The following is a 16,097-nucleotide window of genomic DNA, read 5'->3' as shown; positions in this document are numbered from 1 at the left end:
ATAAAAATCTGTAGCTTTGAGGAGGGTCAAATTAAAAAAAAAAGTGAGGCTACATCTCAGCCACCCCTCCTCTGTTCAGTAAAGAACAGTCCCTTACTCTCTAAAAACGGAGTGAAAGACAGCCGTGGTCTTTAAAACTAACTTATCAGGCCGGCCAATGCAGTGTTTCAAAAAAGAAAAAGAAAAAAAGGTCAGAACCGGGCTGCATCAACATCAGAGCATCTGATTAAAGTAACTGCTGAATAGAGATGTTGCGCTGTAATCGGCTTTACATTTTTTCTGACAGTCCGCAACATACCATGGCAGCGGCTGGGAAAATTAACTTGCGCTGTACCATTATAGAAAAACGGGGGTAAGTCGGTGTATTATTGCAGTAAATTAAAGTTGTTTGCCTACATTTTCCCACAATTTTCGTCTAAAATATTCCTAAACAGTGTTGGATATTTACATTATCGTGATAATTTGCCCTGATATGTAAAATTATAGTTTTAATACAGATTTACGAACTATAGGTTTAACCCCATTCCTGTTTTGCTTTGAGTGGTCTAGTCTGCCCAGTTGTCGACGGCAGACACAGTGAGGCGGTACCTAATCAGTGTTCTGAAAAAAAGTCGTTCTTTATTTAGTTTTGTTGTATTATTTCTGAATTTATCTAGTGTTTTAAACTTCTAGCTAAAACTATGGCTTCTTCGGATGTTGCTCGGCAGCCGGTGAGTATTTTTCTCTTTTCGGTTGACAAGTGACGGTGTTCTTGACAGTTGGGCAGGGAGTGTCCGAAGCTATCATTAAGTTAGCTACTGTTAGCCTGACAACTACTTTCTGTTAAAGTTATAGACAACAGGACAGTTCAAAGTAAATTGCAGACACTGTAAAACACAAAAACACACCCGCTTTTGCGTCGAGCCATATTCAGAACCCATAGCGGGGCTTTTCAAGTTAAATTTTCAACTTTTCAAAGGGGATTCCGTGTTACATCTTTCACCAAAATACACTGCGGAGGGGGCGCTAGCTATGCTAACACTATGCTAGCCATTCAACCGTCAGAAGTTTAACGTTACAACGTTTAGTGTTGCTCGTTTAACACTCCTGTGCTACAGATAAGTCACTAGTAGAACCTTATCAAAGTTTTAGGTCATGTTTTACAGGTGAGTTATGTAGGTTGGGCTAGCTTTGTAGCTCGAAATGTGCAACTAAATCATTACATGTACAGTATGAATGGAAACTGGTGTTCACGGACACGAAGTCACTCAGACAATATTATCTGTTCAAAAATAAACACCTTGTCGAAACTTGTGCGGATGTTTAGTGTTTTCCAAATAGACAACACAGGCCACAGTTATCAAAAGTTGTAGGTCTGTCATATGGAATTTTCTTAACGTCAGCAAATTGTACTACACCACAGCTAGGTCAATGTTAGCCCTCTGCTTAACCTACTAATTATATTCTGGATTTCTGAGTTCAGACAGGGGCAGGTCAGAGGAGGACGACAGGAGAGCACAGTTGGAGGAAGATAGGAAGTGTAGTAAGCATGTATAGTAGCTTGAACATTGAAAGAAATGTATTAATGTATGTTATTGTTTCTCTCATGTGTCTGTCTCAATGGCTGATCAAAGTTTAGAGCATGTTATTAGATCTTTTATATTAGTAGGCAAGAGCCACTTGTAAATGTCACTCTCTAAAAATGCAAAACCTCTGTAATCCCATCAAGTTAAGGATCATATCATATGATCCTTAACTTGATGGACATTACCCTTTTAACATATTATGATAAAAGGGCAATGTACAGTCAGGTCCATAATTATTTGGACAATGATACAGTTGTCGTCATTTTGGCTCTGTACACCATCACAATGGGTTTTAAATGAAACAATGAATACCTGCTTAAAGTGCAGACTCTCAGCTTTCATTTAAGGCTTTTTTCAAAAATGTAGAATGAACCGTGTAGGAATGACAACCATTTCTTCACACAGTCCCCCGACTTTAAGGGCTCATAAGTATTTGGACAAACTAACATAATCATCAATTAAACAGTCAGTTTTAATACTTGGTTGCAAATCCTTTACAGTCAATGACTGCCTCAAGTGTTGGACACATAGGCATCATCAGATGCTGGGTTTCTTCCCTGGTGATGCTCTGCCAGCCCTTTACTGCAGCCGTCTGCACTTCCTGCTTGTGTTTTGGGTGTTTTGCCCTCGGTTTTGGCTTCAGCAAGAGAAACGCATGCTCAATTGGATTCAGGTCAGATGATATGACTTGGCCATTGCAGAACATTCCACTTCTTTGCCTTAAAAATGTCTTTGGTTGCTTTTGCAATATGCTTCAAGTCAATGTCCATCTGCACTGTGAAGCATCGTCCAATGAGTTTTGAAGCATTTGGTTGAATCTGAGCAGATAATGGTGCCCCAAACACTTCAGCTTTCATCCTGCTGCTCTTGTAAGCAAGACAAGACTTCACTAGAATAAATACAGAGGATTTATCACAAGATGCAAACCATTGGTTAGCCTTAAAAATGGAAGGCCAGATTAGAGTTTGTCAAAAACCATCTAAAAAGCCTGTACAGTTGTGGAACAGCATACTATGGACAGATAAAACAAAGATCAACTACCAGAATGATGGGAAGACAAGAGAAGGAAGAAGGGAAGGAACTGCTCATGATCCAAAGCACACCACCTCATCAGTGAAGCATGGTGGAGGTACTGTTATGTCATGGCCATGTATGGCTGCCAGTGGAACTAGTTCTCTTGTATTTATTGATGATGTGACTGCTGAGAAGAGCAGCAGGATGAAAGCTGAAGTGTTTGGGGCTACATTATCTGCTCAGATTCAACCAAATGCTTCAAAACTCATTGGACGATGCTTCACAGTGCAGATGGACATTGACCTGAAGCATACTGCAAAAGCGACCAAAGACATTTTTAAGGCAAAGAAGTGGAATGTTCTGCAATGGCCAAGTCATATCATCTGACCTGAATCCAATTGAGCATGTGTTTCTCTTGCTGAAGCCAAAACTGAGGGCAAAACACCCAAAACACAAGCAGGAAGTGCAGACGGCTGCAGTAAAGGGCTGGCAGAGCATCACCAGGGAAGAAACCCAGCATCTGATGATGCCTATGTGTCCAACACTTGAGGCAGTCATTGACTGTAAAGGATTTGCAACCAAGTATTAAAACTGACTGTTTAATTGATGATTATGTTAGTTTGTCCAAATACTTATGAGCCCTTAAAGTTGGGGGACTGTGTGAAGAAATGGTTGTCATTCCTACACGGTTCATACTACATTTTTTAAAAAAGCCATTGAGCCATTCATTGTTTCATTTAAAACCCATTGTGGTGGTGTACAGAGCCAAAATGACGACAACTGTATCATTGTCCAAATAATTATGGACCTGACTGTATATCAGTACTTGCAAAAAAATATGAAGGGTGTCTGTACCATTAGGGCATTTCTTAATTGATATTACCTATGATATATGATATAAAATGGTATGGAATAGTTATAAAATATTGCCAGAATCTACATTATTGTGCATCCCTACAACATTTAAATTTAAATGTAAGAATTGTGAAAGTTTTGGCTTGCAAGTGTTCAATGCCTAAAAGTTGTAAGTATACTTTTCTGCTGAAATAACACCTCCCTAGGGCAACTTTTTTCTTATTTGAGGAGAAACGGCTGCAGCATCTTGAGAATGATTTGCCTGTCTCTGCAATTTCTTCCTCAGGATAAGGGAGTCCGACCCCTGTCTCTGGCAGGACATGTTGGCTTTGACAGCCTCCCGGATCAGCTTGTCAACAAGTCCATCTGCCAGGGCTTCTGCTTCAATATTCTCTGCATTGGTATGTCACACACACGAATAACACACACACAGCCCTACTGAAACACAGATACACACAGAATGCTGCTACTAGAATAAATTCTTCACTCACATGCACACACACACACACACACGTTGTTTTACTTGACAGCCTCAATTCACGGCCATTGCTTAGGTCTGTCTGATGTTATAGCTCCTTTCTTCCTAACCCTTAGCTTGAGTGCCTTTGTTCCCAATTGTATGCCCATAATAACTGAGTATTAAGGGCTGAGAGAGACAAGGGGTCAAAGGATCAGTTTGTGATAAGAAGGCTCCTGCTGGCTCGGATCTCTCCACCAGCTGGTAATACGTGGTTGGGTGAATGAGTAATATTTATCCTTCCTCAACAACTGCCCTCTCTGTGTTCTTGAGCAACGCTATGATTCGACCACTGCTCTAATACAGCTGGAGTGTGTACTTGGAGCTTGGTGCTGAGTGATCCTCCCTTGAGCAAATTAAGTTTTAGGAATATTTAATTTAAAGTTGTTTGTTTTGGTGTTAAAGGGCCAGTCTGTGATGCTCACACTACTAAAGTGGGTCTCAACCATGGAGTTCAATAACTAAAAATTGTGTCCCATCTTTCTCTGGCTTTAGGTGAAACAGGTATTGGCAAGTCTACCCTGATGGACACTCTGTTCAATACCAACTTTGAGAACTTTGAGTCATCCCACTTTGAGCCTCAGGTGAAGCTGCGGGCGCAAACCTATGACCTGCAGGAGAGTAACGTCCGACTACGCCTTACCGTGGTCAACACTGTAGGCTTTGGAGACCAAATGAACAAACAAGAGAGGTAGGAGGAGGAGATTGTGTGTGTGAGTGTGTCATTGATAGTGAATAGGAGTAACAGTCTCATCATGTTCAAGAAAGTCTGAGTGATGATGATGCAAGAGCGAATGGGATTAAGAATGATTGTTAAGTTACATATTGTATTTTAAATGTACTGCCATTGTGAACTAATCTGTGCTCACCATTCATAAAAGCCAAATTTCTGATCCAGCTTATATGTCTCTTCTGTAGCTATCAGCCGGTGGTGGACTACATCGACAGGCAGTTTGAGAGTTATCTACAGGAGGAGCTTAAAATCAAACGCTCTCTGCACAACTACCATGACTCACGAGTCCACGCCTGCCTTTACTTCATCTCCCCCTCGGGTCATTCACTTAAGTCCCTGGACCTGGTCACTATGAAGAAACTAGATAGCAAGGTGGGAGAAAGATTGCTCTGTGTGTGTGTGTGTGTGTGTGTGTGTGTGTGTGTTGAAGGGTCAGACTGATTATTGTTATTATTGTTTTGTCAGTACATCAGGAAGCTTTTCAAAGTTTGCTTTGATATGAGATTTCTGAAGTACCATAGAATATCAGAAGGCAGTGGATACACAGGAAATATTTGGAATTTTTGGGGAATATCAGGTATAATATAGTATAAAATGGGTCATTTTACTGCTACACATAGTAATTGTATTACATGGTGACATTTACCTGTTCCTCAACAACATTAGAAACCACTTGTAGTGATCACGGTTACAATGCGGTTAAAAAATGATGGCATATGGGGAAAAAAACTTTGGTAATTCCATTTTTTCACTTTACTCCCATGGTAGTTGCCTCCGGTAACCCATCTGCTTGCAGCTGGCTACCTGAGACTGAAGCTACTCGCACATTTAATCATTAGGGAAAAAGACTCATTTTCTAATCTCCTCAAAGCTAATGACAAATTGCAAAAAAAGAGCCAACGAGATGCAGCAGTAAATGGTGATTGAGACAGAAAACGAATGTGCACTGTGAAAGCACCTGTGGTTGAAGCTCTCCTCGTCAAGTGGGTTGATAATGGCCGGTCACATAATGAAACACCTGTACTGTGTTTTAAAATGGTCCATTAAATTTTAGCAAATAGTGAAGCTGTCAGTTTCATTATTTTATATTCATGTAATAAATACACAAATGGCAATTATCTGCATGAGGAAAAAAAAAGTTTTAATAAATATCCACTTACAGTTATTAGTTTGACCCAGACGGACGTGATCACAATAGGTTTCCTCTGTATACCACAAAGACATCCCAAAGATGTCTATCTTCAGTGTGGTTAAGATTATATTAACCTTTTTGGAGAAGAAATGTATTGATTTGACAAAGCTTAAAATGACAGCTTGGATTAACCTGCTATAAAATTGTTGAATTTGTCCATACCCAACAAACTAGGTGGGGAAAAGAGGTTTGATGATGTATGAATACTTTCAAGAGTTAAATGCAGAAACATGTTTAACTCCGAAGAGATGATAGTGCATCTATCTGACATCTGCTTGCATTGATTAGACTGACTTCTGTTGACGTCAGTATCTTATAATGCACTTGTCAATTCTTTGGGCTACCATAGAAACCCTGGCTTGTGTAATGTGTAGAAGAGATGTCAGTATGCGAAAGAGCTTGATGATTATTAGTATTTTTTTGTCAATAGGAAAACAGTGCTCGCTTCTGAAGAATCAGATACAAACTGATATGAATGTGATAGAAGCACCATATTATAGTCTGTTCTGTGGTCATTTCAAGACTTTCCTTCAAGTGTTTTTAGGGCTGACTGTTGAGAGAGGTTAGCTATCCAACTCTCCAAACCCCTCCCTTCACTCTTGAAGTGGTCAGAAACTTTCCCATGCTCTCTGTGTGTAGCGACGTTGTGTTTTTTGTGCGTTTGTGTGATTTCACTGCTCCGGAGTGTCAGTAACCCTGGATTTGCGTGTGAATGGAGGAGAAAAAGCAGTGGAATGCTGTAATCACCTCACGCATACACACTCGAGTTGTCCTTTTGTGCCACTGTACAGATATAGACAGAAAGAGCCATTTGTTGAGTCTGCAGCACTGACAGAAAGACAGTCACTCACTCACTCACTCAGACAGCTGTTGGAACAGATCTCCTAGCATTGTTTTGTTTTCTCTGCTGGGATCACTGTGTATTCTGTATGTGTGTATGGGTGTGTGGTCTGGCCCAGAAGCTTGTCTAGTGACAACAACTCATTCCAAGCCTCTCTTTGGTACGACAAGCCGACGGACAGACAGGCGGAGTGGAATGTGGGACGACTTGGACAGCAGAGTGGGCTGCTGGGCCAGAAATAACATCAGCAAACCTGGTTTATATAACACTTATCTAAAATCAGTTTTAAGAAGTATTTTAGATAAAGTAATAAAAACAAACTGTAGGAATAGTTTTTGTTGAATTGTACTTTAATAGAGACAGTTTTCACTGTGTCTGCATGTAGTTTCATGCTCTGTTAATTAGTGAGATTAGCTTGTTTAGCTCAGTTATTAAATGCCTGTGGCACTGGGAGCAGCTCTGTTCAAAGTTCAGGGAAGTTACTGCTACTAATTTTATATTAACAAACTTTATTTTATTCAAACCTACATTAAAATTAACAATTATTTTTAATTACCACCACACCACAGTTATGCAAGGCAAAGTGGATCAGACCTTAATATTATCTGTCTTGTTGGTGTTGGTGAAATCAGTGACTGTGAGTTATCATAACCAATAGAAATGATGCTCTAAAGCAGTGGTGCTTAACTTTTTTGTGTCAAGGACCCCTAATTAATACACATTAGGTCAGGGACGTCCATCTGAAAATATTTTGGTTGTTCAATATTGATTAAAACTTTATAGTCAACATCTACAGTTGAGGAGAGGACTGTGGAGGAAGTGAAACTTATGATCAGATGAGTCACTCGCATGACTCTTACACACATTGGGTTCACTTCCATAGTGAATCTCGGGTGTGAAAAGAATTTGAATCTGTCTGATATGTATGAAAAATGCTGGGCAAGTAGGGCAACAAAAAATATTATGGGTCCCTGAAAAGCCAAGGCAAAGTGTTGAAATTTTAAACTCCTGTTTGAAAAACTCCGTTCTATACTATAGGAAGATTCAGGTTGTAATAACCTGAAATTGTTCTTTAACCTGCAAGGAGAAAACCCAGTGGTCTCCCCTTACTGCTCAAGACATTTTTAAACACTGAGTTATTCAGAGCTGCTACCTGTAGAATTTCAAATGTGATTATCTTGGAGCCCTCTGTGGAAACATTTTTCTTCTTGGAAATTTTTATTGTTTTAAAGATCTTTTTCTCTTAAGTCTGCAGATATTAGCATGTTTATTTGATAATGATAACTTAAGAAAAAGAATCTGTTATTTTGTTATATGTACATGCTCCTATCTTGCTGCAGGTGAACATAATTCCAGTGATCGCTAAAGCTGACACCATCAGTAAGAGCGAGCTGCACAAGTTCAAGATCAAAATCATGAGCGAGCTGGTCAGCAACGGCGTCCAGATCTATCAGTTCCCTCTCGACGATGAGACGGTCGCTAAGGTCAACACTACAATGAATGTAAGGAAACTCATACACACATTTCACCTCCTTTAACTACAGTGTCTCCTAAGACCTGGTTATGCTAAAAAAAGAACTGGGTCAAAATACAATGATGTATTTTGAGTTTTAAAGGTTTTGCGGTTTGTTTGTTTGGATTTTCACTTCAGTCATCACAGTCTGACAGACGTACAGTATGTTCTCATAGGTTTGCAGCTGTTATATTTTCAGAATTGAACCGGCATTTCTTTGTAGCATCAGCAAGGTTTTAAAAATATAACTTAAACACTGAATGTGTGTATGTGTGAGGGCACATTGCTGAGAGAGACAGTGTAAACAGCTGTAACTTAAGAAGTGTATAAATCTTACTTATACTTTTATTTGCGCCACCTGACTTGTTTTAACAAGTTTTAGTAGAAGAGCTGATGTTCCAGCCATGTTATATCTTTGCTTGCACGTCATGTTTAAACTTATAATAAACTGTTTTTCAGGGTCATTTGCCATTTGCAGTCGTAGGCAGCACAGAGGAAGTCTCCGTCGGCAATAAGATGGTGAAGGCTCGTCAGTATCCCTGGGGTGTAGTCCAAGGTAAGATGGATCATTTGCCGAATGTCCACTGTACGGCTCGACTCAACTTGTTAGTAGCAGACAGATAGCACAGCCTCAGTCTTGGAGGGATTCTTAGCTGATTTTCATAGCGACATGCTTTAACACACAGCAACCAAACAGAGGAACCACTGTACTTCATCAGCTGACCATGGTGTGGTTTTACAGGCTGCCATTTTCAAGATCCTGGTGAATTGAATAAAAAAATTACAGTTGCTGTTAATCATAGCTTAGCTGGTAGCATAGGTGGTACCAAAAGGAAGTACTAGGTACTAGGGTTGCAATAGTGTGAGATATTCACGCTACGATAACTTAGAAAATATTACGGTTTCTTGGCATCACGGTATACAGTATTGCACAGTTATTATTCCTTGTGAGGTGAGTCCACCCCTGCCGTATGACGCAGTGGAAATGAGGCTTTTGTTTGTTTGTGGTTTCCTAGACAACTGTGCTTTTATTGCAAGAGATCTTCTGTAAATTTTCCCCCCACAAGAATTGTCCCACATGTCCCATGTTGAAATTAGAACTGTGGCTGAAAGAGCGCAATACACCGTAACTTAATTTTGAGATGGGCACATTCCTGCTCCATGGAGTTAATGTTGGCCTTCAGCCAACCCCTGAAGTAAAAAAAAAATTATTGTGGCTGTCAGTGGAGAGCTGCATGGCTAACCAGCTTATTTGTCGCATGTCTGTTGATGTGTGTCAGTGGAGAACGAGAGTCATTGTGACTTTGTGAAGCTGAGGGAGATGCTGATCTGCGTAAACATGGAGGACCTGAGGGAGCAGACGCACACTCGGCATTACGAGCTGTACAGGCGGTGTAAACTCGAGGAGATGGGGTTCAAAGACACAGACCCAGAGTGCAAACCTGTCAGGTGAGCTGAGAAACACCTGCATGGACACTGGACACAATAAAGAATGTACAGCTGACATGGCTGGCAACTCGTGTGTATACATGTTTGTTTGTTTGTGTGTGTGTGTGTGCAGCTTGCAGCAGACTTATGAGGCCAAGCGTCAGGAGTTCCTGGTGGAGCTGCAGAAGAGGGAGGACGAGATGAGGCAGATGTTTGTGCAGAGAGTGAAGGAGAAGGAGTCTGAGCTGAAGGAGGCTGAGAGAGAGGTATGTGGACAAACTCATTCACATGGAACTCTTCATTAGCTGCACATGTACTGTGCTCGCTAAAGAAGTGCTGAGATCTCGGAGACATAAGGTGGTGACCTTGTTAAAAATTAGTCAAAGATAGTTAGACAGTTTGTTTAAACCCCTAAAAACATATATTTGTTCAGCAAAATCACATATTTAGATTATATCCATGGAAAAAAATCCCTTCATGCCTAAAATGGCTTAGATGTTACTCTGCACCTTTGCCTTTTGAATATACAGGTCTATGAATATGCAAACTAGTCCCACCCCTCATCTGCTTGCCTGCAGCTTCAGTGCACGTGCTGACCTGTAACTCTGCTCATCAAACATAGAAACATCTGCTTTTAAACAGAACAAGAATGTGTAACAGAGTTAACTTCATTTTCACTGGAGGTTTTTTAAGGAAACCTCCAAGTTAGCCTAAGTTAGACTTACTTGGAATGAGTGAACAGTCAAAGTTCTGTCTTGTGTAAACACCTGCAACATTTTACAAATGCATTGGTTCAACCTTGACCTGCCTCAGTATTTTCCCTTTGTGTTTGTTTGCTGCTTTGCATAATAAGGAAACCAAAATATTAATGTTTCAGGATGTTTAGTCTTATACTGGATAAAATCAAAATGAAAGCATTAAAAATTTATTCTTTTAACAATTTCACATCTAATTTGGTTTTAGTGTGAGTGAGCAAAATAATGAGAAAAAGTAATTTGTTGTGTAAAAGTTTTAATTTGCCACATAGATAGGCAGATTTTTAATTATTTTTGCTTGATCTACTTGATCAATTATGGAGTCAAGTATGGAGGCATCTCTGTAACTCACCTCTGTTGTTTCTCGTGTGTTTCAGCTGCAAAGTCGTTTTGAGCAACTGAAGCGCCTTCACGCAGACGAGAAAGCAGCTCTGGAGGAAAAGAAGAGGCTTCTGGATGATGACCAGAGTTCCTTCAGCAAGAGACGAGCTGCCGCTCAGCTCCTGCAGGCCCAGAGCCTCACTGCCAATGGCAAGAAGGACAAGGATCGCAAGAAGTAAGAGGCCTCTCTTCAAGTTAAAGCTGATGTTTCAGTGAAATATTCAGCATCCATAGATTTATACATCTGTAGTAGGGCTGCTCCCTAATAGTCGACTAAAGCATTAGTCAACGAGAAAGGTCATTTGTCAACAAGATTTCATTGGTTGCTTAGTTGCAAAAAAACTTGAAACTCTATTAGGAGCTGCACCTTGTCAACATAAATCAGAACCTATATGACTGGACCATGTGGGAATTTAATTTGAAAGGACAGACACAGGAAGAGGCCACACTCAGCAGTCAGACAGGAGTCACGTTACAAACCACTCACAGATGACAGATATCTTTCCCTTCTTCTGTAAATATTCAGTCTGATAAATACGGAAAAGTTGATCATGTTAGTGCAGGGCTACCCAGAGCTTTACATCTGTCCCATGGACGATAGGCCTATACACTTACAAACAGCGTCTGAAAGAAGATTAGCTCTGCACTCAGGATTTCAGGTCAGTAGGCTATATGATGCTTGTTAAGGTTGCTTAGTGACCTCAGATAAAATATAGGCCTATATTAATGAAGGTTCATTAGTACAGTTTTGTATTTCTCTGTAATGTAGCACAGTGTTAACAATGTTACTGATACTATTCTTTCTCACACCTTGAACTCAAACCATTGTGTTGCCCCGCCCAAATATATAATTCAATGATTAAATTAATATCGTAAACATGCAGGCAACTAGTTGACTAATGGCCCTAAATGATGACTATTGGTCAACTAGGAAAAATCTTAGTCGGGGGCAGCCCTAGTCTGTAGGCAATGAGTGTAACATTAGAGGTTTTTAATTCATTAGTGACTTGCTGCTGACAAATGGGTTCAGTAATCAGAGTCTTACATATCACAGGACATGTTGCCACCTGCTGGTAAATTGATGCGGGGCAACAACTCTGATGACTACTAAGTTCATTTAAGATTTGTCTACATGAGTAGCCTGCCCTCGCTAGACCAGTTTGCTAATGCAAGTTGGTCTCAGGGTTCCTACGCAAGTATGGAAAAGTATGGAAATAAATTTGATCAATTTCCAGGTATTAAAAAGTATGGAAAATGAAAAATAAATTATGGAAAAATATTTATGTTTCCAGACTATTACCACTGTTCTAAAATACTGTTTTCTAAAATAGAAAATTAGGTATTTCCAAAAATAATTTAACTGACAGATGCCCTTAACGATTCATAATAAATCCTATTTTTGTCACGCTACATGATGGAACTGCATTGAGGAAGGGGAAAATAAAAATAAAACAGCTGTTGCAGGTAAAGCAGCTCTAGTCGCAGGATGTGTGTCACTGCTCGCCTGCCTTTCTCTCTCCCGCGGTCCGTCACTCCACTGTCTCTGCTCTGATACTCGCTCTCCCCCGGTCGGCCTGTACTATGATGCACGTTTAACATATCCAGGCTTTCTTTAGGTGAGCTGGCTTCACAGAGTCTAACAGCGCCCATCCAGGATAACCAGTACTACAAAGCTGGTTATCAACTCGCTCTGTCACCTCTATGTTTTCCAGCAATGAGCGCGTTCATGTGAAAGAGGCGGAGTTGTTAATTAGGAGCGACATCATCATCATGAACTCATACTCATATGAGATGAAACGGTAGCCTATCTGTAAAAAACTTCTGTTTCAGTGACAGCAAAACAATTATTTTCAACTAAGTAACAACAGCCTGTAATCATAGGCTACAACAGAATAAAATAAGACATAAAACAGATAAAAAATCCTTGTCAGTAATTTTGTGAACATCAGCTTGTCTGATTTAACAGATGTAGAGACTAGAAATAATAATAATAATTTACAAATATTAAAAGTAGGCTAAGGCACATTTAAGAATTATTATGACTTAAGTACAGAGTATTTTTTGCTATTTAGTTTGATGACAGGATGAAATCATTCTTAATATCACATACTGTAATAGAACTTTAAAATAATTCCAGACTGTTTCTGCTACCAAACCAAAGAGTGTAAAAGTAGTTAATGACTGATGAGGTCTATCTGATCGAAATGTTATATTTATAATCACGGGAGCTAATTAACAATGTGGGTTATTTCTTTAGTTTTTATTTCCAGATATGAGGTGTCTCAAGTTATTCTGAGCTGCAGAGTGTAAAATCATCCACACTGTCAGCTGTCACCCTGAGGATAAAATAAAGTTTACACCATTAAAATGCAGCTAAAAACATCATTAGGATATGTGTTTAGTGTGGTTATAAAGCATCTCTCTGTTTGTTAGAAACTGTTTTAAAACCAGAGTGGAAATAGAAAACTTGGAACAATAAAATATTAATACTGACCTATTAACATATAGCCTAGATTGCTTTTGTTTGTTTTTTTAACACTGTCACTTTGTTAAGCAAACTGGGGACTTTTGCTCATGACATTCTCTGGCCTTTTTAGCTGGGTTAATGCATATTTTAGATATTTAGCTTACTGTGGCCAAAATTGTTTACAGAAACACGAAGTTCTTCATATATCTAGCCTCCTAAATTTGCTCCCGAAGTGCACCAGATTGATGTATTATAATTTTAAAATAGTCAAACTTTTCTTCTGGGGGGGCATGCCCCCGGACCCCCCTAGAAGTTCAGAGGCTCTCTCTTTTTTCACCATAGTATCAACAGACGTAGACCATAATGCTGCTTGGGCGCAATGGGATAGACGTACAACTAATCAGAGCGATGTAGCGCTGAATGACGGACAAGTGTAAACAAACTACAGAGTGCAGAGATGAGCTGTGATGGTGTAGCAACATTTTGTCTGTGAACAGGTGTTGTTTCTGTCACCTTAATGGTGGCGGATTTAGCACCCCTGGACACTATGCTGAGTTTGATCCCCCTTGTGTTAACCACTACTTGCTGTAAAACTGATTCCCAACTGCCTCTTGTTCTCTCTTCCAGTTCCGGCTTCATGTGAAGACATTTGGATCTGAAGTACACTCCATTATGACCAGTATAACCAGTGACATTCTGACCATGTTCTTTCCAGCCCCTTTGTGGCCAGTCTCAAACACTAACCAGGAAAAAAAATCCTACACAAACCAGCAGTGTGTGTGAGTGTGAGTTTGTGCCAAAGTTTAATGACTGTACCCATCAATCCTGTGTACACTTTGCTCAATGGTATTTTTTAGTCTTCTTTATGGGTTTTATACCTCTTTGTAAGATTTTATATTTATCCTTTCGTTTTGTATAAGACTTTCATTTTCCATATGCCTCCCTCTTTCTTTTTTTAATAAGTCTGTGTATTGATCGTCACACAGCCTCCTCACTAAATGCTCTATATTGATCAACACTATACTGAAAGGGACTTCTTCACTTACATTTAATCTGTCTGCTATATCATTAGTGTGTATTAAGAGCACTCTAATTGTTTGTAATGCGGTCTTATGACTTTGGTATTGAGAAAAAAACATCTGTGTCGTGCTTGTAATTTATTGTAAAGCCTCTTTCAGACATACACTTCATGAGGAGACTTACATTTTGGTCTCAGTGTCTAAATAAATGCATCCTTTTTTCAATTAAAGCTGCGTCAGCCATCTAACAAAACACGTCTGAATGTGGGATTAATCTAAAAGCTACAGCAGTTTTGAAATTCTATTTCACAAAGAAAAGAAAATCAGTTTAATAAACGATAAAACAACAATGTAAACTCTCTAAATTTGGCATTTTTTGCTGAATTTTCTGCTCTATACATACGCGATGACACAGATGAGAAAATTCATCAGGAAATCTGCAGTGTTTGTTCGCTCAGTGAGAAGAGGATGCGAGCGAGTCATTAATAATAAGATAAACAATCACTTTATCATTTTTTTCAAGCCACAGCTGTTCTTCTGCAGTGAGAGGAAATATAGCGAGAGCGTTTGCAGCTCTCTGTGTAATAGTGCTGTCATGTTTAAATGGAGCCATTACAGAATAATTACTCCACAGAGACCTTTGATATTTAACAGATCTGCAGCTCCGGCGATGTAACAGAATCCATGTCTGAAAGGGGCTTAAGTGATCATTTCTGAAGGTCGATCAAGTGCATTCATCATCGAGAATTGTCATAATCAGGGTCAGAGGGCATTATAATTCCTTGTCCTTCTTCTGTGTTGCGTCTGATTTCTTTTCCCCTCACACCTCCTTGATGCTATAAACTTTAAATACGAGCACACCAGCAATACAAAAACCTGCAGGAGCCGCACTGACTCTTCTGTCGCCCTTCCAAAGACACTTCTCTTGCCCAGCCCCAGTTTCACAGTCTTCTAGGAGGGTGAAGCTGAGGCTTGGTTTTGGATTAGGTACATGTTACAGCATATATTTATATATATTGTGTTTTACTTGCTCCCTTATTTTTCTTACTGACACAAACAGTTGAAGTTTGCAAGAGCTGACTCATGGAAACAATGCATCATGTCGAGTCATTGTTTGTCGAGGGGAGTACGGGGAGAGAGGGGAAAATGCATTTGTGACTGTATTTTTATCATTTCTTTATTCAGATGTGTCTGGACAAGACAGGGTTTCACAACTCACAGCATTTTTACAGTACAGAGTAAAACACAACAGTAAAGTGTGATTTATAAACCGACATCGACTCACCAACACTGCCACTTTATATTTACACTAGTGTTAGTGCCTTATCTGTGTGAAGCTGACTTAGAAATACACTATCCACTTAACTTGTGCATCCAGGGAAACACACTTATGCCAATCAAGCTTTTCTAAGACACATTTTTGCTACACTTGTATTTAAGGAATAAACAGTGTTATTTGGGAGCTTTTTGTTTTCCTTCTTGCTAAATAAATCTTTGTATTTTTGTCATGATACACCCTGCTCGTCTGTTTGCTTTCATCTCACAATATGGTGCTTTATGTTTGCTACTTTTTATTGATTTATTTGTTTGAAAGCAGCTGATGCCCCAGTTTGTATTTTAACAGTGATTGTAACTTTGGTGCTGGTTAGGCCGACTGATATATCAAGCACTTGTACTAGGAAATAGTACAGATGTACTTCAGCTGCCAGTGGTGGTGTAACAATTATCTTCAATTTTAGATTGAAACACATATCTATGCACTTATCTTCATGCTTTCAGTCTTTCAGACCTTAATCAGAGCATCAGAACGAGTAAAA

At 39.5% G+C, this 16,097-nt stretch overlaps 1 protein-coding gene across 1 annotated transcript; it reads left to right on the top strand.

Moving 5' to 3' along the window:
• Positions 1 to 553: 553 nt before the first annotated feature.
• Positions 554 to 15,793, top strand: septin10 (septin 10). The gene is made up of 10 exons (XM_033617796.2): positions 554 to 710; positions 3,721 to 3,835; positions 4,447 to 4,642; positions 4,870 to 5,056; positions 8,058 to 8,219; positions 8,690 to 8,786; positions 9,511 to 9,679; positions 9,792 to 9,924; positions 10,791 to 10,969; positions 13,889 to 15,793. Exons 1-10 carry the CDS (start codon positions 681 to 683, stop codon positions 13,902 to 13,904), a joined length of 1,284 nt encoding a protein of 427 aa, XP_033473687.1. The 5' UTR covers positions 554 to 680; the 3' UTR covers positions 13,905 to 15,793.
• The last annotated feature ends 304 nt before the right edge of the window (positions 15,794 to 16,097 follow it).

The sequence above is a fragment of the Epinephelus lanceolatus genome, chromosome 14 (genome assembly GCF_041903045.1).
Source record: "Epinephelus lanceolatus isolate andai-2023 chromosome 14, ASM4190304v1, whole genome shotgun sequence".
NCBI classification, from domain to species: domain Eukaryota; kingdom Metazoa; phylum Chordata; class Actinopteri; order Perciformes; family Serranidae; genus Epinephelus; species Epinephelus lanceolatus.
This window is presented reverse-complemented; position numbering and strand designations above follow the sequence as displayed.